We start from the raw sequence: 25,457 nt of genomic DNA, 5'->3' as shown, positions 1-25,457 counted from the left end.
GCCTTGGCCCTTGAGCCTTTGGAATATGTAGGGCACAGGTGTGAGTAAGTTTTGCAACAACCGAGCTCCTTAAGTCAGGAGAAAAACATAGAATAAGCTTGTACTAATGAGATTCCCTAGTCATGGCGTGCCCCAATAAGAATTTTGTGCTGCTTAAATGATGGCTTGCTGCTTTCTTTTATTGGATTCTTTAATTCTACTTCAAGAAGGTCACAACAGATCCATACTCAATTCTCATTCCCCCCCCCTCTCTCTCTCTCATATACTCAGTTTTGTCTGTAAGGTAGGTTAGGCTGAGAGACAGTGATGAAGCCAAGACCACACAATGAACATGAACAAGGATTCTAACCTAGGTCTCTATCCCCATCACAACACACTATTTACTACAGCACATTTTGTCATAGAATCATGGGAGTTGGAAGGGACCCTGATAATCATCTAGTTCAGCCACCTGCAATGCAGGAATATGCAGCTGTTCCACCTGGGATCGAACCTGCAACCTTGGCGCTATCAACACCTCGCTCTAACCAACTGAGCTATTCAAAAGGTGTCTGTAACCATGGGAAGGAGAGAAAATGCTGCAATGAGGTAGAGAAGCAAACACCTCCGGTGTTCAAGTCAAACCTTCAATTTAGTATTATTATGACTTGACCGGAGAAAGAGCAATTTCATATGAGTTGAGAAATGGCCCGTTTCCCATATCAACAAGAAAGGAAATGACTTCAAGTTGGACTCTTTCCAACAGTCTTTCCAACACAGTTTGACTATGAGGGACTCGGTTGTAACCACAACTTTCATTGGTTCCCCTTCCCCACAGGTAATCTATATGCAGAACTTCTTGTGTGCTTAATCACACACACACACACACACACAAATTTTCAAAGGATTTTATATATGCTGTCTGTAATTTCTGCTATGGTCATGTAAGGTTTGCCAGTAACATTCTGCATGTCACAGATGGGGGCCTGAGAATATGCTAGATGCTTTTTTGTGAACTATACTAGCTATATTACTATGCAAGAACATACAGGTGGGCTTGATTGACAGCAGGGCAGTCAAGTGAAACATGCCGTTGGGGAACTAATCTGATGTTGAATTGTAACATTTCCAAGCAGGTTAACCTGTGGCCAGTAGAGTCTTTTACACTGGTGTGCATAGTCTGGTTACAATGTGTTGCTTTACGTTGTGGGCTCAATCCCATTGAAACCCAGCAAGGAACACGCACGGCTCTCTTAATTATGGAACTTATTGTCTCTAAGCCAACTGCTTAGTTTCCTACATTTGCACCCCACCCTTTCTCCAAGGAGGTCAGTGCAGGATTATAACCACATAGCATAACAGCGTGTGTTAGATTAAGTTCAGATATCTTGATTTGCAAAGGCCCCTGAGGAGGATTCCTAGCAGAAAAGCCTTCTTGGTGTCAGTCCAGCTTTTCTCCGATATTCCACACGAGTGTGTTGTATGAGAGGCAGCAAAGTGACACAAGCCCTCTGCTTCTATTTAACGTATGCTCTCAACTCGCAAGACTATTGCTGTTAAAAAGGAACAAATGATCCTCATTATGTCAACAGCGAAAATGAAAGGGCTTCCACATAGTGATTCATAGTAAAATATTCCTTTTCATAAAATGGCACAGTGGCCATTTCCACTGATTACCTAGAACAGAACAGCCTTTTGTACCTGTATCTGTACTCTTAGATACAGATATTTGATTTTTTTCCCCTGCTGGCTGGTGGTCTAAATAGCAAGAACTGGGAACAGGGGCCAGCTCTGTTATTTTTTGTCATGAAAAAAACCCGCACATCCACTAGTCAGTCACTCGGGAATGTAGATTCACTACCTTAGGCACCAGAAATAGAAGGGCAGCTTTCTATGAATAATGTAATGGTTTCGTTATTTTGATTGCTGGTATTGTAATGTTTAGGGTTATCTGACTTTAGGCAAGTACAGACTTGCAGAGAGCAATTTTTTTAAATCTCCATAATTTGTCATCCATGTGCTTAGCTGAAGGTGATGACTGCTGCTGTCGCATAATGGGAAACCTTTCTCAGAGAAGTACATTTATGGCCCTGTTCTCTGACAAGTATATAATAAAATGTGTTTGTAAACAAACATATGTCACATGAATGCATGATATTACTACATAGAAAGCATCTGGGGGGAGTAAAAAAAGAACCTAGAAGCACCATATATGTAATTGTACACATGCAAGTGAGGCCTTCCAAGAAATTGTTACAGTGTGGAGCATTCATTAATTCCAGTGTGTCTGGTCTAAGTCATCTTCTTCTTCATCATCATCTTCATCTTCTTCGGCGATCACTCGTAGCTGAGTAAGATTGTCTTCCGTAAACACGGTTTTAACAATGAGTCCATAAGTGACTGTGGAGGCCAATTCTGGATCCACACGTCCTTCCACAGTGGGGAAATTGATTTCCAGGCGGGAGTTGATCACGGTGTGGATTTGCCAAGCATGCCTTCCTCTTAGCACGTTTCTCCCTTGCGTCCTGAGTTCGAGTGTCTTCAGAGCCCATGACACCTTTGGTAAAGGCTGTTCTCCAACTGGAGTGCTCGCAAGCCAGTGTTTCCCAGTTGTCTTTGCTTAGACCACATTTTTAAAGATTTGCCTTGAGAATGAGTTTTTAAACCTCTTTTGTTGACCACCAGCATTACACTTTCCATTTTTAAGTTTGGAATAGAGTAGTTGCTTTGGAAGACAATCATCAGGCATCCGCACAACATGACCAGTCCAGCAAACCCATACCACCTGAGGAGTTTTGTACATTATGCTGGAAATAGCAAACAGAGGAAAGGGAGAGAAAATGTGCTTTTGCATAGGTAGATTTAGAAAGCAGGTATTTCATCTCTGGACACAAATTGTCTCTCCCAGTATTGATCCTAAGTGGACATACAGTCGAGCATAATTGTGTAGTAGCAAGCGTCAGCTCTACCCTATATGAAGCGCACATTTCAGTTAAATAAAGGGGCACTTGGATGTGTGTTTTGTTTGGCAGAGGAAAATTAAATATATCTGTTTCATGGGAGGAAATGGGTTTTTTGTTGCCTCTGGCCGTGTCTTAAATATTATTAAGTTGTCTGCAGCTCAACAGGAAAATCTGAGGCAGATGCCTTTCTTTCACCAAACAACAGGGCATGATTAAGGAGATTTTACATACATACAATGAGCCTGCAACTTTAGTGCATTTAACTTCTACGCATTCACATTCACATGGCAAAAAACTAGAAAGGGTGTAGGGTTCCCGGAAAAATGACTTTGGCAATCCCACCCGCCTTTGAACCCAATCGGTTTTGACTATATGTGATTTTGGCTTTAGGAGCGATTCCTTGAACGTTACCCACATAAATTGTCATACAGATGAACAAGGTCTGATTCCTTGGCTTTGGGTTTAGAATGAGTACTTGGCTGTAAAATTTTGATTTCCATCTTTTGTTCTAGCTTAACTATTCTGCTTTCTCTTCAGTTCCTTTGTTTTGTTGTATTAAATGGACTTTGCCTGAACTCCGACCTCCATTAGCAGAGGTACCTATGGAGCTGTACTTCGAGCTTGTGGAGAATGTAGTAAATTATCCCTTGGAGGGTTTGTGGCTAGTCTAAACAAAAGTGCACCCTTGATATTTGATAAAAGCGAGTCCCAAAGGCTCATCTGGTGTCTGTATTTATGAATAGTTTTATGAACTTGGACAATACCCTTGACTAGCTTTGGAGAAATGCGAGTTACATTCATAGACTTAACAAGCAGGATAAGTATTTATCATCTTGTTAATGGAAGATCTGGGAGACTAGTGAGTGGACATCTTCTTAAAAATTCACAGGACATTAAAATGGATGCAGACGCAGTAACTAATCGGTTTCTTAGCAAGTTTTATATAATAACTGAGGGGCATTTTTTTACAATATAACGTAACACCACTATCCACACACCCACACATTAAAAAAAAAGAGATAATTCCCTCAAACGGTACCAGGGCTCTATGTGCTAAATTGCTCCCTGCTGACATCCCTTTGACATGTGAAGATGTCTTAGTCCAGGCCTTTAGGCAGAGATGAGGTTTGGACCTGAAGGGATATTACTGGTTTTTGTCCACCCACTGCTTTTTAGACTGTTTTTGAGGTTTTATGTCTGTGTAATGTTCTATATGTTTTACTTCGGAGTTATTGTTGGTTTTTTGCTATGTGCACCACAGCCTAGAATCATTTGGTGAGGGCAAAATTAATACGGCAATGAATAAAAACTCATAGAACGCAATATTGGCGCGCAATTCAGTTCCGTAGGAAAGGGAACTTCCCCCCACTCCTTGTAGCTTCTAACCCTTATGAATGTGAAGATAAGGGCTGCATGGTTTATAATTTCAGAATAATTGTGAAAGTGCAAAATGAATTTGTGTAAGATAAGTTATGCAGTTGCGCTCGGTTTGCCCAAGTTGTGTGAGTCCCGAGTACAGAATTTTAATTGTTGAGTTCAGAATACACAAAAGCAGCAGCAATTTTGTGCCCCATGTGGAAGTGACAGGTATAAAAAACTAGGCTAGAACTTGTCTTCCTCATCTGGTAATCGGATCCAGGGAAGTTTTTGTGGTTTTGCGGGGCAGGGTTTAATAGAGAGGCATTCAGTCGCAGCCCCAACCAGCAGTCTAACATAATGCAACCCAGACCTGGGTTAACAACCTCAGTAATGAGGAGGCCTAAAATAAGGTAGTGTTTTATCCCTGTAACTTGTAATTCAGATACTAGGCATTTTGGTGGTTGGTTGCACATCTGTCCCAATCCAGTGTACAGCATTATTTTCACCCCATGTAGAATACAGTGGTACCTCTGGTTACGAACTCAATTCGTTCCGGAGGTCCATTCTTAACCTGAAACCGTTCTTAACCTGAAGCACCACTTTAGATAATGGGGCCTCCCGCCGCCGCCTTGCGATTTCTGTTCTCATCCTGAGGTAAAGTTCTTAACCCGAGGTACTATTTCCGGGTTGGCAGAGTCTAACCCAAAGTGTTTGTAACCCGAGGTGTTTGTAACCTGAGGTACCACTGTACACTTAAGTTTACATACCAATATTCATTGGGACCGCGGGTGGCGCTGTGGGTTAAACCACAGAGTCTAGGACTTGCTGATTGAAAGGTCGGCGGTTCGAATCCCCGCGACGGGGTGAGCTCCCGTTGTTCGGTCACAGCTCCTGCCCACCTAGCAGTTTGAAAGCACCTCAAAGTGCGAGTAGATAAATAGGGACCGCTCTCCAGCAGGAAAGTAAACGGCGTTTCCGTGTGCTGCGCTGGTGCTGGCTCGCCAGAGCAGCTTCGTCACGCTGGCCACGTGACCCGGAAGCTGTCTTCGGACAAGCCTCTTGAGCGAGATGAGCGCGCAAGCCCAGAGTCGGTCACGACTAGACCTGTTGGTCAGGGGTACCTTTACCTTTACCTATTCATTGAAAATCAGGCACGATTGTCAAATACTAAGGCAAAGCATACATAAACTAAATTATGTGTCTGGGTAGCCTTGTTGAACCAAACAAAGAAGGGTTTTAGCAGGAATCTAAAAAGCATAGTGCTTTGCAAAAGGAGAAGGAGAAATATAGCTTGTATTTTTTGCGGGGCGGAGGGGAGAGAGACTTGGCTAATCAATATCAACTACTAGTAATGCCAGTTTATATGCATGTGCTGTTACAGCACGGTTGCTGGTTGTGCTTGGGTGGAGTTCACGCCACAATATTATTACCTCAGGCTAGGTCGATGTTTTACAGAGTCCCCACACTGACATTATATCTACCTGGGAGCCAGCAGTTCTGGCGTGGAAACCCTCCTGCAATCCAGCTGGCTCACATGGTTGCAGCAGGGAACCCTCCGTACAACAGCTGACATATCATAGTGCGTATAACTGAGTCTTGTGTCTGATCCATACATACAACGGCAAGTCACAATATGGTGTTGCGCAGTGACCAAGGTTGAGTTCATGCCAGTTTCCTTGCATTTGGATACATTACAGAAAGGGGCTTCGGCGTTGCAGTTGTTACCCGTGGCTCTTGCCGTTCCTCACATGAAGTCAAGTCTACCCAACGGGCGTGGTTGCTGATAGATCTTCCATTGATCATTCCATTCCCTTCTCTTTTTTAGATTCTCTTTCCGTTTCCAGCAATGATGCCAGCCCTCCTGCGTCGGTGACGTCGCTCCAGCCCCATATGATTGGGGCACAGAGTTCCCCAGGTCCAAAGCGCCCGGGTAACACCCTGAGGAAATGGCTCACCAGCCCAGTGAGGCGACTTAGCAGTGGAAAGGCAGACGGGCATGTCAAGAAACTGGCCCACAAGCACAAGAAGAGAGGCGAAGTGCGCAAAAGCGCTGATACTGGCTCTCAGAAGGACTCCGATGACAGTGCTGCTACACCACAAGATGAAACTATTGAAGAGGTGTGTGTTTTCCAAGTTTTTCTTTGAATATTATATAGGCACACTCAGTTGAAATAGGAGTGTCGATTCAGGATTCAGGTATTATTATTTTTGGGGTGGCACTGTGGGTTAAACCACAGAGCCTAAGGCTTGCCGATCAGAAGGTCGGCAGTTCGAATCCCCGGGACGGGGTGAGCTCCCGTTGTTCGGTTCCTGCTCCTGCCAACTTAGCAGTTCGAAAGCACATCAAAGTGCAAGTAGATAAATAGGTACCACTCCGGCAGGAAGGTAAACGGCGTTTCCATGCGCTGCTCTGGTTCGCGGCTTAGTCATGCTGGTCACATGACCTGGAAGCTGTACGCCGGCTCCCTTGGCCAATAAAGTGAGATGAACGCCGCAACCCCAGAGTCAATCACGACTGGACCTAATAGTCAGGGGTCCCTTTACCTTTACAGCATCCTGGTACTTTTTGTTTTGTTCTTGGACACACTGGCCACACAGTGAGAAGCACCACTGCCTGGGTCTGGGTGTTTTTTTTATGACCATAGAGATACTTCCTTGTCTTCCATTGCTGCCAGAATCCTTAACAAACAGTTTGTTTTCTAAGTCTCCCATGGCGCTCTTCCATAAACAGCCGCATCTGGCTGTTTTCATTCCTCAAAATGTGTTGCCTCATTTCTCTTCACTATGTTTCACTGCAAAGAGAGGGAATCTCACGGGACATCTTGACTATTCAGAAACATCTATGCTTTGTGATTGCTGCCCTGATCTATACTATGTGATACATTGCACTCTGATCCTGCAGAGTTAAATCAGACAGTTGTAAAAAAATAACTGTTAATCAACATTAGCTAACAGTTTAAGTACCAGCAAGATATGATCTCTGATTGGTGTTTTAGCCCCTTCCCTCTTAGTAGTTTTAACATGGAAGCACGAGCCCAATTTTGCTATATTGGAAAGACATACTTGCATGTGTCTGTAGTGTACTTTCAGTACGCAAACGTGACCATTCTGGCCCAATTCAGACATACTGATCCCAGTTTAATGACCCAAGACCTGTGAACCTGGGGTCAAGGTTTGTGCTCAAACGCCCTCCTTGCCCCAATTCCCTCATGCTCCCAGCTTGAGCAAAGTTATCTGTTTCTTAAAACACAGTGTCCCACAATTCCAAATCGGGTACCTGTTTTAATGGCTTCCTATAAACCAGGCTGTGAGGTCAAGAATTCTAGGGAACAGGTGTTTGCTCTAGTATGAAATAACCAAGATTTGAAAATGCAGTGGGTTTGTTTTAAAGTGGAAGCTTAAATTCTCCAGGGAGGGGAAGGAGGGTGTGAGCCCAAGATTCGGCATGGCTTCTTCCATAGCACATAAACTGTGGGTCATTTGCTTGTCTGAGCTAGGACATAGTCAAGCCCACTTGATTTCTTTTAAGGACATCAAACCCCTCTTCATAATCCAAATTCAGTAACAGAGTGAACTTCCATTCTATTTTGTATGATGGGCTTCCAGTTAAAATTCTCATTTGTTATCAGTACTGCTGCCTTTGCAGGTTTTACTGTCAATTGACATGTTTCTTAAAAGCAGATTTTGGGGAGGCTTGTCTTCTTCCACCAGAAGGTTAAAATGAGCTGAACTCTCCCAAAGGATATATGAATAGTGATGGGGTCTATAGAGTGCTCTCAGGTTTGATCATTTTCATGGCATATTAGAAAGGGAGATGAGACCAGTTTTTCACAGTGTGTAAGAGACTGGGCTATGTACCAGAAATGCTGGCCTTCCAACATTATAAGACTGCTGTAAGAAGATGAGGCTCTATGAAGTATTTTCCATATTCTGAAACACTATATAAATGCTTAAGTACTGTTAACGTTGCATTTGTAGAGAGGGCGTAATGAGGGTTTGAGCAGTGGCACCCTCTCCAAATCATCCTCGTCAGGCATGCAGAGTTGTGGAGAGGAGGAAGGTGAAGAAGGGGCTGATGCTGTTCCACTTCCCCCTCCAATGGCAATCCAGCAACACAGTCTACTCCAGCCAGATTCGCAGGATGACAAGGTAAATAAATGAAAGGAGGGAGATCCCGTGGCAGAATGGTTTGACTGAAATGATTTGTGTTTGGTAATCAAAGCTGATCGACGTGCAGTGTGTCATGTCAAACCCGAACATTTTGCAGAGCAATGTGGGCTCCCTGTGAATAGACCAGGAAGAGAGTAGTAGGTGGTTCTTCATATCCAGAACCCTGTGTGGTGGTTGTGGTAGTGGTAATAAAATCCCTGCGCCACAAAAGTTTGAAGTCTACACAGTTAAAAACAATAAAACAGCAAGCCAGACCCACAGCACAGACTAGAGCAATCTCAGTCCCGTTTCTCAAAGGCCTCCCTGAAGAGGAACATTGTCATTGATCTTCTGAAGGTCTGGGGAAAGAGTTGGTTGGGTGTGCCTCCCTAGACCTTAAGAACATCATCATGCCTAGCTGTTCTCATTCCTGCATCTCGCCCCTCCATCACTGTGGCATGCGGAAGTTCCTTCCATCTTTTTGGATGTTTGTCTGCCTTTGTCCTTCGTTCATCTCAAATTGGAAGGCTTTGTCAGCGCAAAGTTTTGCTAAGCGACCTGATTCTTCACATGTTGCATTTCACTCGACGTTCTGCTGCTTTCAGGCTTACCGTTTGAATTTTTAAAAAACACACCCACTCAGCATAATTTATGCCTTCTGACATAAACAAAAATTTATGTCATGATTCACACCTAACTTTTCGAAGATTTTGTTGTTGTGTGTATAGTTTTCTCACGGACTTAGCTCTGCACCAAAAACTTATTTTCCAAATGCACTTTTGGAATGCCAGTGACTTTGCTTTTTAATATTTTCCTCTTCCTTTTTTGAGGGGCAGGGTATTTTTTTATGTGAGATCACGGCTACGCTTTCTTGGCAACAAGCCACCATTCTGGGCAAAGCAGATGTTTTCAGCATTTGGGGGTTTCCTACCCCCCCTTCCACACCCTTGAGGTTTTCTTGAGGATCTTAATCATTGTTAAGGTAACCACATCCTGACTAGCAGTGGGAATTTCCTGCATGCTCAGTAAAATTGACTCCCACAGTGTATAAAAGCATGGTAGAACCCAAAGTGAAATGTTCCTAGAGATGGACAGGAAGACCCCAAATCCTTCCTGTCCTTAGAATAAGTTTGATTCTTTTGCACATTAAACATTTGAGCCCCTACCCAGATGCTATCGCAGGGCTCCAGCCAACAGAAGGAGCCCTACCTGGGTCAGAGCTTTCCCCATTCAGTGAGTTGAGGAATGCCATGTCACAGAAGCTGCTAAGAACTTCCATAGCATTGGAGGCCATGCTGCTTTTGGCTGAGATGCTAGCTCTCGTGCTAAATGTAAAGCACCTAAAATTATTTTGTCACCCTTGGGAAGGATTTTGCTTCTGTTTCTCATCTCTGTGCATGGGAAAGTCTGGAACAGACCTTTAAGGTTCATGTGCTTCCATCTAGACCCTTGCTCTCCTCACCATTTGTATTGTCTAGTGGTTTTAAAATAGGAAGTGTTAGAGGAGATCTGGAATACAGTGGTACCTCGGTTTTCTAACGTAATCTGTTCCGGAAGACCGTTTAACTTCAGAAATGTTCGAAAACTGAAGAATTTACTTCTGGAAGCATTTACCTACGGAAAACTCAATACGTTCAACTTCCAAAAAGTGTTCGAAAACCAAAGCAGTTACTTCTGGGTTTTCTGCATTCGGAAACGTTCAACTTCCGAGACGTTCGAAAACCAAGGTACCACTGTATTAGAAACACTGGAGCTTCTGTCTTTTTGGAGCCATGTTCTGCATGCTGTGAGAGGACTGGGGAAGAATATGCATGAGCCAGAGACGTTCTCTCAGCCTCGCCATACATAGCAGCGTGAAGAGTGAAGCAGCACCTGAACAGTCCTAAAGGTCTGGAAAGTAATTTGACAAACCATTAAAAGTTAATTTCCACCCATTCCTCCACATTTCTCCATTCTGGAGTCCCGTGTGCCGTATAAACTTGACAGTGCTAGAGGGTTACTTTTTAAAGGGGTTTTTTTCTCACAGGACTTCTCTGTGCAAATGCCAGAATATAAAACCCACCATCATTGCATGTTTGTGTTTCGCTATGGGGCAAATAGGGCTTCCACCTTGGCCCAGTCATTGCTCACACATTCTCTTAGAATATGGTGAGAAAAATACATGCATGATTCTTGATGGACACCTTGTAAGCTTTGGGATTGGCTGTCCATGTCACAGAATCGCAGAAAAAAAGCAGCACAGAGTTTGGAAACGCATTTCAAAACTTCCTTTACTTTTTTTTTTTAACTCATCCGCTTTCCTAGTTGGGTAGACTCTACTTAGATGATTGATATACGTATAAGGCAATATTAAGAGTTCTAATCACTGTTTATTGTGCCAAATGGCTTTTCCATTATGTTAAAACACTTGCCCAGGCCTTTTTATGGTGCAGGAGTGGCCCAAACCTGCGTGCACGCTCATATTTACACACGCAGTTATATAACTGGGTGCTCCAAACTGACACCCACACTCATGCTGACTCATAATCGTTCGTGTGGTTTGTTCCCACTCAACAGAAGTCTCGCATAGCGGGTGTTGGTGTGATTGGGTGTTGATATGAAGCACCCAGTTCATAGCTGACATCATTGCACAGAGGAGGGCTGAGGGAATCGCTCCTCCTTCGTCTAACGTTCTGGGCAACTGTCGAGTTGCAGCTCGGCATCCAAAGAAAAATCAGTCTCACACCTTAATAGGTTCCGAAATATGGCTGCTCCCTAGGGCTGATGCAGCGCAGCTTTTATTGTGTGAAATCAGAAAGATACAAAGTACAAGCCAAGCAATTTGTTCTAGCAAGCAGATAAGGACCTTCGCACTAGACTATTCAAGCATCAGGCCATGCCACGTTAGCCAATCATATAGGACAGCACGAGCTGTTCACGCGCTGTTCATGCTCCAAGGATGCTTCTAGCTATGAAATCACCCTGTAACAATAAGAACTTTGCTCATGCTCTCATGTACAAGCAATCATTTTCCCACAGGCAACCATCTGAACTGAGGCCAGAATCTAATGTGGGTTTTATCATTAACCCTTCGATCGCCAACACTGATACTGTTTTGTGACTCTTGATACCCCACTCCTAAACACACTTGCGCCAGTCTTTTAACCTGAAATGCCATCTTTCGTAGGCCTGCTAAACAGTTGTCTGGGCTTGTTCTCCGTCTCACTGGAGCCAGGAACACAGAAAGTTCATTGAAAAGTAGCTTAGGGTAAGAGGCCAGCCCCTTCCTGCCTCTGTGCAATTTATTCACTGCCCCTAGTTACCCTCACAACCAAGAACTCTCATTGTGCTATAAACCCACCTTGAATTGCTATGTCCCTAGCTAAATCGTCAGAGGCACAAATGAATCACATCCCATTCCCGCCCCCCATTTCCCCCTGTAGTGATTTAAAGGGAATTTGTGTAATTTCATCCTGATTGGATTTTAACACACACACCCCATATGTGGCAAGCTCTAGTTGACGTATTCAAGCAACTAGTTTGGCTGAGTTTTCCTCTCCCTTTGCGGGGCAGAAACTACCAATTACGTATGCAACTTCTTGCACTTAACAAATTGAGATTTGGGCTCAGTAATTACACCTGAAATCTCATTTATTATGTACAAAAAAGCTGTTGCATTATAAATATTTTGCTCTGTTCCATATGTAAAAAATAATAAAATAATACAAAATAATAAAATAATAAAAAATAATATGGGGAAAACTAGTAAAAGGTGATAAGATTACAGAGAATCTTTCTCTTTCTTTCCGTGTTCAATAGGTTGCCCATAAAGCATTTCCCCTATTTCCTTAATATTTTTCACCCTGACAGGGTGAAACAAAAACAAGCAGGTCTGGCAGTCACATATTTCCTTATTGCAGCTTTATTGCAAGGTCTGAGATAATAGTATAACTGTGGTAACCTGTCCAGTTCTCAGGTTCTTATCTTCTAGTTTCTTACAATGCTTAGGAATTCAACATAACCTTGCTGTTTGGACTAAAGCAACCAAGAATGTCTCTACCACAAGGATTATTTATAATTCCCACAATCTCTGGATCAGTTCTCACAACTAGGCCTAGAATCAAGGTTTTCCTCTTCAGATTCCAGTCAGGCCACAGGCAAAATTAACAATTATCTCAGCTCCACCTTCAACATGTGACAGCGTTCAAGTTGCTTGAGCTTCTTCCTCCTACTTTTGTAATGTTTGTGCCATCCCTTAGTTTGAACTCCTTAGGGCCATGGTTTCAAGCTGTGTTCCAGGGAATTCTGGGATTCCTTGGAAACGTCATGTAGGAATTTCTCAAGCAGAAGATCAGTAATGGCGAACAAGCTCTCTGGAAAAAGGCTTCTTTGCAAGTACAGTACTGATCTTCCCCTGTAATGCATGCGTAGCTACATAGCAGTTTTGGTCATGTTCTGAGGAAGTCAAATCTCCGTTCTCATGCTGTTATGGTGAGGCCCACAGGCTTTGCCAGTGTACCTTTGCCTTGTATACTCAGGAACATTTCCCAGAATTCTCTAGAACATGTGAGGGTGCCTTGGCAGCCAAGCTGATGAGAAGGAAATAAAAAAACCAACATAGTGATATATAGCAAATTTCATTGGGCAGGAATGGGCATACTCCAGTCTCAAGCTGTAGTGGGCTGCAAGGCATATGTGCCAAAGAAGTGCATGTTTTGTTGTAATATGTAGCCATTAAAAAGACAATTCACAAGTAAGTAGGCACCTCCCGTTTTATGATGGTATTCCTGTGGGAATTAATTCTTCTCCAGCGTTTTGGTGCTACACAACCAAGCTGTTAATTGCTTTTTTAAAAAAGAAGGTATCTCCCGATTTGTATTTCAAGTCAGTCATTGTGAAAGAATTGCCATTCTGATACACATCCAAGGTTTACCCAGTTACAGTGAGCAGAAAGGAAGGAGACAACAACAACAAGGGCTGCCTCTATTTCCCTTTCCCTTTCAACTTGCTCAGGTGACATCCCTGTCCAGCCTCTAGGACTATCAGGCCACCTTAATTCGTGTGTCACTAAATAACAACCACTTCCATTGGGATCGCAAAGATTCTTCAGTTTTCCAGTTGGCAGTGTCATTGCCATACATCATCCCGAGTTGTGCTTAAATTGTAGCTTCTGAGTTTTCTTCTTGTTTTGGATAGAATTGCTAAGATAGCTGCTATATTACTGTATAACTAATCTTTTTTTTGTTTTTGTTTTCCTTTGTTTCTTTTCTTTTCTTTCTTTTCTTTTTACTCTTCCTTTAGCATTATGTTGATTTATGTTCTGTCTCTGCTTTGGCTCAGTTTCCCTACCTCTCCATTTAGAGTTTCTTGTGTGTTCTCGCATTTCCCCCGCTCCCAATGTCCCCTGTCTCATCGAAGCTAACTCTACAGCACATGAAATTTGCATATTATTATTATTATTACTATTCTTTAAATTATGGGAGCTAATCTTTCTGCTCCCATAGATGAGGTTGAACAGAGTTCCGTGTTCTGAAGCATTGTACCTGTTGGTTTAACATGTCTGTCCAGTGGTGAAGAACAACGTAATCTGTGTTTGCATGCTGTACATCCCTGCTGGTCCTTGTAATATGAAGTGAGGTTCATATTATTATGCCTTGTTTAGCTTCCAGTTACTTAATGGTACATGTAATCTGCAAACAGGCTTGCATGTTTGCTAATTACTGAAAGCCAAATCCAGTGGCCACCAACCCTCCCAATATCCTTTTGCTGTCAACACCTTTTATCCTCAGTTGCAGCCATAAATTGGCATCTTGTAGCTTTTGAGGACAGAGATCTTCTAGACTCTGCACTTACCTTTGGGGGAGATGGATGGCACAAGGAATGGTGAGCAAAATGACCCTGCTCCCTTTTAGACTCATCAATTGGCTCCTTGTTTAGTAGTCTTAGCCTACTCTACGGTTGATTTATTGTTTCGTTCATTCATTGCAGTTCTTTCCCCTGTGACTTTATAATGTGAGTTGAATTGGGAGGGGTGGGGAAGGATCCTTAGATAATTCGGTGCATCCGGCATTGGCTTTGCGTAGTAGCTTTGATAGGTTCTACAGAAAGAAAAAGATCAAGGCTATCCAAAAAAATATTCCCAGTCATCCAGCTGCAAACGGAGCATTATGAGATCCTATCCAGGTATTATAAAAGCATTAAATGGACACAGGCAGATTAATGTTTGTCAATACCAGAGTTTATTTAAAACTTCCTTTGGTGCTTGTGTCAAATAGAGGGTTTTTTTTTAATAGAAGTGGAAAGAGAGGCATTTGGTTCATTAGCAAGATGCCTCGGGGACAAATATTGATAGTCTCTATAGCCTCAAATTGATATTGGGGATGCCTTTCCTCCTGCTTTTCACCCCATTGTGCAGACATCTTCCCGGTTATTGGTACGTCCTACCAGCTCAGAGACTCCCAGCGCAGCCGAACTTGTCAGTGCAATAGAGGAGCTTGTGAAGAGTAAAATGGTGAGTCTGGTTTGTTTGATGGCATGTTTTCCTTCCTTTTGGGGGAACCCTAGAGGCCCTCAATACGTTGTTGGACCACAACTCTCATCATCCCCAACCATATTAGCTGGGACTAGTGAGAACGTGATTCCCACAATATGTGGAAGGCTATGGATTCCCCAGCTGAGGTCCAGCTCCGAGGGCCTTTGGCGGTTCCCTCACTGTGAGAAGTTACAGGGAACTAGGCAGAGGGCCTTCTCAGTAGTGGCACCTGCCCTGTGGAATGCCCTCCCATCAGATGTCAAGGAAATAAACAACTATCTGACTTTTAGAAGACATCTGAAGGCAGCCCTGTTTAGGGAAGTTTTTAATGTCTGATGTTTTATTGTACTTTAAATATTTTGTTGGAAGCCGCCCAGAGTGGCTGGGGGAACCCAGCCAGATGGGCGAGGTAAAAAAATAAATAATAATTATTATTATTATTATTATTATTACCCCTGTTTAGAGCAGCGTGGAATCCTATCAAAACATGTGGCTCTAAGAGCCATACTGGGGAATCAAACCAGAAGTCTCCCCTGTTGTTTTGTGTCCAAGTATCTGGTATTCAGTGGTACACTACTTCTGAACATAAAGATTCATTTAGCTCTGATAGCCAATCCGGATTACAATCACCTAAACTAGCGGCCATCGCCACTTATCGTGGTAGTAAACTTCGCAAGATAAGGAACTTGTTTCATTTATCCAGGCTTCAGCTTTGATTGCTGGTATCAGGCCCCTTCCTGGAACCCTGGACGTAGGCACAGTTAGCCTGGGTTGGTGTGGACCTGAAAGGAAACTGCTTGCTGGGTGCAACAAGGAGGGCTGCAGGAGGACCTTTGGTGCCTGCAAATGGCCACAAGCATGGCAACACATCTTGCCCCTGTTTGATTGCACCAGGGAAGGAGAGAGTTGTGAATACCAGTACACAGTTGACAAAGGTGTTAGAATAATAAATGATCAACATGTTCTTAAAATAGATAAAAGTGCAGCATGCGTATGTGAAATAGATTGTGCTGGTGGTGTTGCCCCAATCTCACTTGTTTATCGTTTTCCTCCTAGGCTCTGGAGGATCGTCCAAGCTCACTGATGGTGGACCAGGGAGACAGCAGCAGCCCATCATTCAATCCTTCAGACAACTCACTTCTCTCCTCCTCTTCGCCCATAGATGAGATGGAAGAGCGGAAGTCCAGCTCTTTAAAAAGGCGACAGTAAGACTAGCCCACCAATCCCTTTCCCTTATATGCTTAAGAAGAGCATCTCTCCTTTGCCTTCTGTGTTGTAAAATCTGTGTTATTGTAGACATTAGTTTTTATCTCTTTTGTTCAGCGAGTTAAGACGTTGATTATTTCAACTGTTGGAGGATTTTGCCGGAAAGCCAGATGAATTGCAATAATTTCCCCTGTCTAGCACATTAGCCCCCATTTTTGTGCTTGTAATGCTTTTAAAAACTTAGTAGGAGAGAGTCTCAGAAACATAAAATGTTTACTTTGGGGGGCTCTTCAGTTTACACAAATGGTAGCTGCAACAACCAGTTAGGCCTTTAACGATGCCACTTTGTGGAATGTTGATTATATTAAATCCACTTGGCATGCACACTTCAAATTTCAGTAGGAGAAACATTAGTACTTTTATAACTATTCTTGAAATAGATGTATTTTTTTAAAAATCTCATGTTGCTTAGTCACACCATCTTTTACCATAGTATTCCCTACTGTTGTCACATTATTTGCATGCATAGAAATTGTTCATATCGCAAAATGCCACCCTTAACTATTCTCACTTTTCGTAACTTTGCAGCTATGTTCTACAGGAATTAGTGGAGACGGAGAGAGATTATGTGAGAGATCTTGGTTACGTAGTAGAGGTATGTCCTTTTAAAATCAGTGTGCTGCTTACAGTCCAATCAGAAACACAAACTTCAGAAGGGTAAAGAGGAAAGCGCCATTCCTCTCCACCGAACACCTTTGGAGGATGCTATAAGCAATGCTTGGAGAAATCTCCTTTGTCACCTGACTACTTTGTCACCTGTTATATTAGTCCCTTTTTAGCTAGTTACGAACTAGGTTAAGATTTGTAATTACTAGACAATAGTTTCCAATGTTATTGATGAGCTAGCAATAATTCCATATGTAAAGTATCTTTGAGAAGGCGCTTTTTACAAGCTGCCAACTTAACTGCGTATGGACAGCTGAAAATGTAAATTCTGAATCCTGGCTGTAATTAGTTTCCATTCCAGCACGAGATCAGGACCGCCTGCTGTTTCTTGGCTCTTCTGTAAAATAAGCTGTTGAATCTTTAAGGCCGGCTTGGTAATATATTTGCAGCGAAGGGGCCTGTTCAGTCCTTGTGCAGGAATGTAGGCAATGGAATGGCTGGCAGTATTTCAGTTTTAGAACGGACAGCTGGAACACCTTTTAATAAACAGGCCTCTTAATAGATTTAGGAACAACTTCTGAACGTGGCAGCAAATTAAACAAGTACAATAGATGTACTTTAAAAATGGATTCAATTAGATTGCTTTGAGTTGCTGCTTCTGTTGTCCTGAATTTATGATCTGGAAAGAATCAAAAGTGTGGGATCACAGGGCTCACTAGGCTGAGTTACAAATTGTATTGAGTACCCCAGCTTCTGTGTTCCAAATTGCGTTCATTCGTGCAACCTAATTGAGCAGATTGTTGCCCACACCAGGGCTGCTCTACATATAGGGCTTCTTCGCGCCCTTTATGGCACAGTAGACAATTTGTATGCTTGCATTCCTTGCACTTGCAGATCTCCTTGCTCCTGCATAGGCTTGTTTCAGGTTATTAAATCCCCCTATGCGATAATATACACAGGTTCATGACCAAACAGAAAACAGTTTGTATAAGCTGGGTGGTATGTGTAGTGAATCGTTAGCTGTTGCTGGAACGTGTGCAAATACACTCGTGGAGGTAGCTGTGGGTTCTGCGCGTGTATTATTCTGGTTCACAACTACCATATTTTTCCGTGTATAACGCACCCCTGTGTTTAAGATGCCCCCTATTTTGGGGGACTCCAATTTAAGAAAGTGGGAGGAGATGGCCTGAAGTTGTTGAGCTTTGAGGGTGGGGAGTATGTGGCAATCACACAGGGTCCCCGGACGTTTGACTGTCTATTGATCCCTGTGCCACCACTGTGCTCGCTTCCCTGCTGCCACCAACCCGTTACTCTCGGGTACACACTGAGTCCAGACAGTTATTAAAATTAAATCAAATAAACAATGAAATTGATTGTGAAAATTGACAGTTAACTCCCATTTACTGAAAATAATACTTCCACAGATTTTGGAATGCAGAAATAAAGAGAATAATAAAATCTAGCACATTGAGGCCACTTTAACTAAATTATAATTATAAAATTTGGTATTTGAATGATTGGTGTGAATAATTGCATTATAAATTGGTATTGTTATAATGAGGCCAATAATAATTGGACTGTAATTAAAAACTAATAAAAAATTATTATAAAAAAAGAAAATAATACTTGCACACGTATCACACAAACTGGCCCCCAGTAAGGCACAATAAGTCCCCATAAATCTGGATCCAGCATGAATTTGCTGTCAAGATTCAGATAGATATTGTCCTTTTGCCTTTCTGAGCTGCTTTTCCCACAGACTTGGTCCTGTGAGTTGATGTGTCAAGCCAGACAAGGAGCAATGTAACATTATACATAAAGCACGCAGACTGATAATATGAAAAAGAGTAAATCGGGATTTGTTACGAGCTTCAGTACTTACTTGACCACAATGTGGAAGCATGTTGGAAAGGGATTTTCAACTACGCTGTTGCAAAAATGTTTGGCTTCCCATTGGGTCTCTTGTGTTTTTTATGTTCTAAATAAGAGCATGGCTTATGGCAGGTGTGAGCAGAAGAGAGATAGTCTGTGGACCACTGGCCAACCCTGATGGCTGTTGATCCTATCCTGCGAGGCATTTCTTAAACAAGAGTTCATACTCAGAATCAACGAATGCATATTAGTTATGCCATTAGGACTTCATCCTGAATACAGTGGTACCTCGTGTTACGTACTTAGTCCATTCTGGAGGTCCGTTCGTAACAGGAAACTGCTCGTAACATGAGGCACGCTTTCTCTAACGGCACCTCCTGCTGCTGCCGTGCCACCGGAGCACGACTTCTGCTCGCATCCTGGGGCAATGTTCACAACAAGGGGCATCTACTTCCGGGTTAGCGGAGTGTGTGACCCACAGCATTCATAAGGGAGATGGTACATAACACAAGGTACCACTATATGTACTTTCAGCCACCCCCCTAGATAGATAGATAGATAGATAGATAGATAGATAGATAGATAGATAGATAGATAGATAGATATTATTAAAAACAAATCAGCCGGCAGGGGGATTTGGGGGGATGGGGGAAGAATGATAGAGGGCCCAAGATGATACTCAGCAGTCTGCAATGTTAAAAGTAATAAAAAGGTGAACAGCGGCGCTCATGTCCATTTTTCTTACTAACTTACTCCAGGGTTACATGGCACTCATGAAAGAAGATGGTGTTCCGGACGACATGAAAGGGAAAGACAAAATTGTGTTTGGCAACATTCATCAAATATATGACTGGCACAGAGAGTATGTATGTTTTTGTTTTTGTTCATAACTGGTTTTCTTTCTGGTTCTCATCTCGCATAACCAGCTGAAGAAGTGGACAAAAACCACCCCAAGCAGCATAAAAATATTATACCGGAAAAATTCAGTTGAGCACGTTGTAAAGATTGGCATAGAACCATAGAGTTGGAAGGGACCCCGAGGGTCGCCTAGTCCAACCCTCTGCAATGCAGGAATCTCAACTATATGACAGGTGGCCATCTAACCTCTGCTTAAATATCTCCAGCGAAGGAGAGTCCACCACCTCTCATGGGAATTGGTTCCATTGTCAAACAGCTCGTACTGTCAAGAAACGTCTTCCTTCTGTTTAGTTGGAATTTCATTTCTTGTAACTTGCATCCATTGGTTCGGGTCTTATCCTCTGGAGCAGGAGAAGACAAGCTCGCTCCATCTTTCATGTGACAGCCCTTCAGAGACCCTTTGCCAGGTGTCAGGCAGGGAGCTACTGGATAAGGGGGTCTTTTCTCTGGAGGCACACAAATTATGTATTTTTTCAACCAGGCATCCACCATTAGGTGCCAGGCAAAGGTTGCCCTGCTCTCTTGTGCTTTTTGTAATGAATGGATACTGTTGGAAGGCCATTCCTGGATATGCATCTGGTGCCCAGTTTATTTCAGTAGAAAGAAATTACTTTAGCTTTTACCACTTGGCTTACAGTTCCATGCCACAGCTGGAACTGTAAGCCAATTATTTCCAGCACTAAGGTGGTTTAGCTTTGCCTTGTTTCAGATGGAAGTCTGACATCTATATTACAGTTTGATTCTTAACATTTGGACGTGTCTGGTACCTAAGGATGGAGCCTTTGGAGTCTTATTAGTCCTGGTTGTTCTAGTAACAGGGATGCCCTTGATTTAAAGTAACTTTGTGGCTCGAGAATGTGGTCTCAACTGACAGTTTCAGATCCCTTCATTTCACAATTGTGCACAGTCTGCCATAAGATGAGATCTTAGATTTTGGTTCTGTTCTATCTGAGCAGCAATTGCTCCTAGTGTCTGGGAGTCTTATATTTGGAAAGTCTACAGACAAGAATAACTGTCTGGTGGACTATTTGGACTATTGCAAGACATTTCTGAATGGATTCATTTATCTCTGCAGAATCTGTGGATGGAAGGCCTACATTGCAAACATTGTTAGGGCCCCGCAAATGGCCTTCTGTGTGTTCTATCCCTTTAGTATCTCTACGAACGAGTGGTGGCAACTACATAATAGACAGACCTTGGATTAGAGCCAGTTCCTCAACTGCTAGTGCAGGTTCATGTAACATGATTCATCTACACTAGAATTTCCCTTATCCCTAGATAAAGATAATTTTGCAATTTGCTTTTGCTCAAGTTTGGAAGTAACATGAGTGCATTGACATGCAACTCTACACACCGTGTTCACTACTCAGCTATTTGCCATTGTGATGAAGAGGACATGGCATATGTGTTAGTTGAGCTCTGATTCAGAGGAATCCCAAGTTAGGGCAAAGCTTCCTTGCTGTTGCTTGTTAACTTTCATTTTGAAGAAACCCTACACTTTCCCCAGATGTTCTTCGCCTGGGCTCAGAATTGTCCCAGCCACACAGTCAAACCAAGTGGCTGGTTGAGGCAATTATAATTTTAAGGGAACTTACTCAGCAGTGTCCAAGCTGAGAGGGGCACCCTGGGATTTCTTGCAGCATTTAAGAGGTTGCTGGGCTGGACATAACACTGGGGCGATGTGATATGGCTGCTGGCAAATGACAAAAGTGTCTTCAGCCAATCCACTGATGCGTCTTCCACAAACCTTTCTATTTCCGAAAGTGGATGCCTCCCACAGAGGAAATGCAACCAAACTGTTGTCTGCTGTTGAATCAGTTGTCTGTTGCCACAATGAGGCTAATAATAAATATATTTTTGTACTGCTCAGTTTCTTTTTAGGAGAATTAGAGAAGTGCCTTGAGGATCCAGAAAAATTGGGGTCACTTTTTGTTAAACATGTAAGTATGCTCCTCTTCTCCATTGCATATATAGAAGCCGCGTTGATCATAGATCTGGATATTTGACAACATACAAGCAGCCCTTATATCTTCACCCATGTATTCTCCATTCTGTGCCTTTTTTAAAAAAATGCATGAACTTACTTTGCTTTGCTTCTTTGCCTTCCAAAATGCTTAGTTAGAGTGGCAGGAATAGTAAACTTGGGGGAGATATAAAGAAATTATGCACAGAACAAATTCCAGCACTAACGCCTTCCGTTCTCTCTTAAATGTGTAGGCAGTGACAGAACGTGCAATCTGTTACACTCTCACTTAGTTTCCTGATTTTTCTACTTAGCCAGACTTTTCTGGCTTTCCATATGTACAACGAATCTGAAATATGCTCTTAAAGAACAGAGGTTATTTCTTCACTTCTTTATTTGGACCATGACACATTTCCTCATGGTGCGGGTGGGAGTCTCCTCAAGAAGATCAGCCACACTTCCTGAAAGATGGAGTTGTTCATTACTGTCATTTTAGCCCTGCAGAGCACGCAGCCAGAGAGAAGTGTTGGACCTTGCTTTGACTCAAAGTGTGCCCTAGAATGCCCACAACCTTAGAGTACGCTCCAGAATTCTTTGCAATATAAGGAGGGTTCATGACTGGCTCTGACAGTTCCTTGGCAGTGGGAAGCAGTCCCTGAGGGCACAAAGTTTTGGAGCAGCTGCTCTCATGCACAAGCCTGCATAACAAATGGATTTATTAATTTGGGGGCAGCAGGGAGGATATGCCTTGACAGTAATGTGGGTCATAATCCTCTGCCAAATGTCTCTGGGCACAAAGTGTAGACTTGAGGTGAACATAGATATGACCACCAGCAGGCTAATTGTGTAAAAGGTGCAATTATCGTTGTTGGCTGTTATCGTGTATGGCAGTCATGGGGAACCTCTCAACCTCCTGCTGTTGCTGAACTGCAATGGCCATCACCTCTGAGCATTGCCCATGCTTTCTTGGACTGATGGGAAGTGTCGTTCAGCAACATCTGAAGAGGCCAGAAGTTCCCCACACCTAGTCTACAGTCTGTTGCACACTTGATTTATCCAAGCACTTGTGAGCATATGCAAGGAAGAGAGTAGGTAAGACAGTATGGAAAATGCAATATCTTATATGGACCATTATATTCCTGTAGAATATGGTAGCTTTTGTTCTAATGATCTGTGCTGTTCTGGTCCGTGCCAAGTATGCTTTACGTTTTCATGAAATACAACATCCTTGTTCTTTCCCCTCTGCTCCAGGAGAGAAGATTGCACATGTACATAGTTTACTGCCAAAACAAACCAAAGTCTGAGCATATTGTCTCGGAATACATTGATACTTTTTTTGAGGTAAGTGCCAAAGGCAGGGGAGAAGGGGGTTGGCTGTCTCTTTCTGGGCAGAAGAAATATACTCATAATCTTTTCCAAAAATTCTTGTTCTTTGCAGTCTCTGAGACATTATCTCTCTCAGGATCTGTGGCTGAGATCGAAATTAGTTTATTGTTACCAAATGAATAAACTCTCTCTCCACCCCCTCAACCCCCAGTTAGCTCTAGGGTTTAATAACTCTGTACATCAAATTCCGCTTCAAGGTGAATTACAGCATGGAATCATGTTTTTTTGTGATTTTACCATACAATACTTGTGAGACATCAGGAAGCCGAGTGACATCGACTCGTTTAACTGGATCTTAAGATGTTGTCATAGCAACCTGAATTCAAATCACTAGCTGCTTTCACATATCAGGCCAAAGACATTGAAATGAGGGGGAAAGTTTAAACCATTGTTTCCCAAGCTTGGGTCTCTTGCTGTTTTTGGATGGTGCTCCCATCATCCCTAGCTAGCAGGACTAGTGGTCGGGGATGATGGGAGTTGTAGTTCAAAAACAGCTGGAGACCTAAGTTTGGGAAAACACTGGTTTAAACAAAGAGTAATAGAGACTACTACTTATTCAGATGTGGCTAAATCTCTGTTTACGGTGTTGATTCTGTCAGCTTGAAGGTACAAGCAAGGATAGGTGTTGGTCCCTAGATATGTATGAACACATGATGCCCCTGTATTGACTGAGCATCAAGTGTTAATAGAAAACTAGTTTTAGCCCAACTGACAATCCAGGGGAATAGTTTACTTTTGCATCCTTCTTTTGCCAACCAATCAAAGTCTGGAAAATTCAGTAGGGCCAAAGTGAGTCTTTCTTGTTCCCAAGCTGGCCTGAGGTTGCTGCCACCATCATCCCCCTTTCCTATTAAAGTTTAAGTTATTAAAATGTAAGCCCCCAGGTTTGGCATCCATAGGTGGTCTGGCTGTGTGTACAGTGGTACCTCGCAAGACGAAAAACTCGCAAGACGAAAGGGTTTTTGTTTTTTTGAGTTGCTTCGCAAGACGAATTTCCCTATGGGCTTGCTTCGCAAGACGGAAACGTCTTGCAGGTTTGTTTCCTTTTTCTTAAAACCGTTAATACCCAGGGTGCATTAGAGGTGCAGTTGCAACTTGACTTCGAGGAGCAACTCATAGCACGCGGTGTGGTAGCCTTCTGGAGAATGTTGGGGCCACTTCTTAAAATTACTGCAGACTTAATACAGTGGTGCTTTGCAAGACGAAAAATTCGCAAGACGAAAAAACTCGCAGAACGAATTAATTTCCTCTTGCGAGGCACCACTGTACCTAAGAATAACTGTCGTCCTTTAACAGGAGGGATGATAGGCCCAGACAGGATAAAGGGGATGAGACTCAACAGATTTCTTTGGGATGTGGATAGAACGAAGTCAGGGAAGGCGTGAGCCCTACTGAAAAGCAAACTTCTTCTTTTTAACAGTTCATTTTGCTAAGTAAATTAGAGAGTTAATCTAAGGGAAACTGTTAGGAATCCTGAAGGGAAATCTGTATTAGAGTGGGTATCAAAACTAGCCTCCTTGATGATACTTCCTCTCAATATAGAGAGTTACAGGATCTGCTCTGAACTTTTATTTTACTACTATTAGGACCTGAAGCAACGTTTGGGTCACCGACTTCAGCTCACCGACTTGCTGATAAAACCAGTGCAAAGAATTATGAAATACCAATTGCTACTAAAGGTAAGGCACTTTGAATGCTCTCGGCTGGGGTTTTTATTGCTGTATAGCATTTGGAACATTATAAGATATATAGGCAGATATTTCTCAGAAAGTACCCACAAATGTCCTTTGTTTTTGTTGGAACACTGTGTGTCTGCTAAGGTAGTTTACATAAGTATGCAACAGGAAATAGTAAATAACTAGTGTTAATTCTGATTTGAAAATGTTTCATTTCCTCTGTTTGCCAATTTCAGAGAAAGCAGAGCCCTTTGTGGGGATTTAGCTACTTGTGAATAAAAGAACATTTGTTTTGGTTTTGTTAGATTTCTTACCTCCCTTATAACATATGGTTACAACCATAAAATACACAGCCTAAAGCCCCATATAAAACAAAAACACAGTAAAATATGCAAAACAATTGAAGGACAGTCAGGAAACACACTTCCTTTTTACTGTTTAATTTCTTCACCTAAGCATTTTATTTCTGATATGCTGTACATCAGGGCTTCCCAGAAGTCCCAAAATGGGATGGTAGATAAATGCACATTTTATGATCATCAGCAGTTTCTGATCATCAGGACTGCCCAATATATATGCATACACATATATAATATTAATGGAAGATGTCAACTCATAGTTCTTTCTTTTTCTTTGCAGGACTTCCTTAAGTACTCCAAAAAAGCTAATCTTGATACAACAGAATTAGAGGTACTTAGAAATACTGCTTTCTTAAATATTTATGCCAGCATCAAGACAGCTGTTGTAGCAGAATTATAGGACTCTTTCTGTATCTGTCTGCAGTCTGTGGACCTCCTTCACACTGATTG

The 25,457-nt window shown here is 42.5% G+C and overlaps 1 protein-coding gene across 4 annotated transcripts in view; it reads left to right on the top strand.

Annotated features, from left to right (window-relative positions):
- TRIO (trio Rho guanine nucleotide exchange factor) overlaps positions 1 to 25,457 on the top strand; it is a 270,608-nt gene that overhangs the window by 216,078 nt on the left and 29,073 nt on the right. For 3 of the 4 annotated variants that reach the window (XM_028737945.2, XM_028737948.2, XM_028737949.2), the window contains exons 35-44: positions 6,127 to 6,419; positions 8,280 to 8,450; positions 14,845 to 14,940; positions 16,018 to 16,166; positions 16,756 to 16,822; positions 19,464 to 19,567; positions 21,494 to 21,563; positions 22,838 to 22,927; positions 24,559 to 24,651; positions 25,288 to 25,338. In XM_028737945.2, coding sequence (XP_028593778.2) covers positions 6,127 to 6,419; positions 8,280 to 8,450; positions 14,845 to 14,940; positions 16,018 to 16,166; positions 16,756 to 16,822; positions 19,464 to 19,567; positions 21,494 to 21,563; positions 22,838 to 22,927; positions 24,559 to 24,651; positions 25,288 to 25,338 — 1,184 coding nt within the window. Of the gene's footprint in view, positions 1 to 6,126; positions 6,420 to 8,279; positions 8,451 to 13,730; positions 14,788 to 14,844; positions 14,941 to 16,017; positions 16,167 to 16,755; positions 16,823 to 19,463; positions 19,568 to 21,493; positions 21,564 to 22,837; positions 22,928 to 24,558; positions 24,652 to 25,287; positions 25,339 to 25,457 lie in introns of those variants that run through there. The other variant, XM_028737950.2, reaches the window with a different exon arrangement.

The sequence above is a fragment of the Podarcis muralis genome, chromosome 8, assembly GCF_964188315.1.
Source record: "Podarcis muralis chromosome 8, rPodMur119.hap1.1, whole genome shotgun sequence".
NCBI lineage: Eukaryota > Metazoa > Chordata > Lepidosauria > Squamata > Lacertidae > Podarcis > Podarcis muralis.
This window is presented reverse-complemented; position numbering and strand designations above follow the sequence as displayed.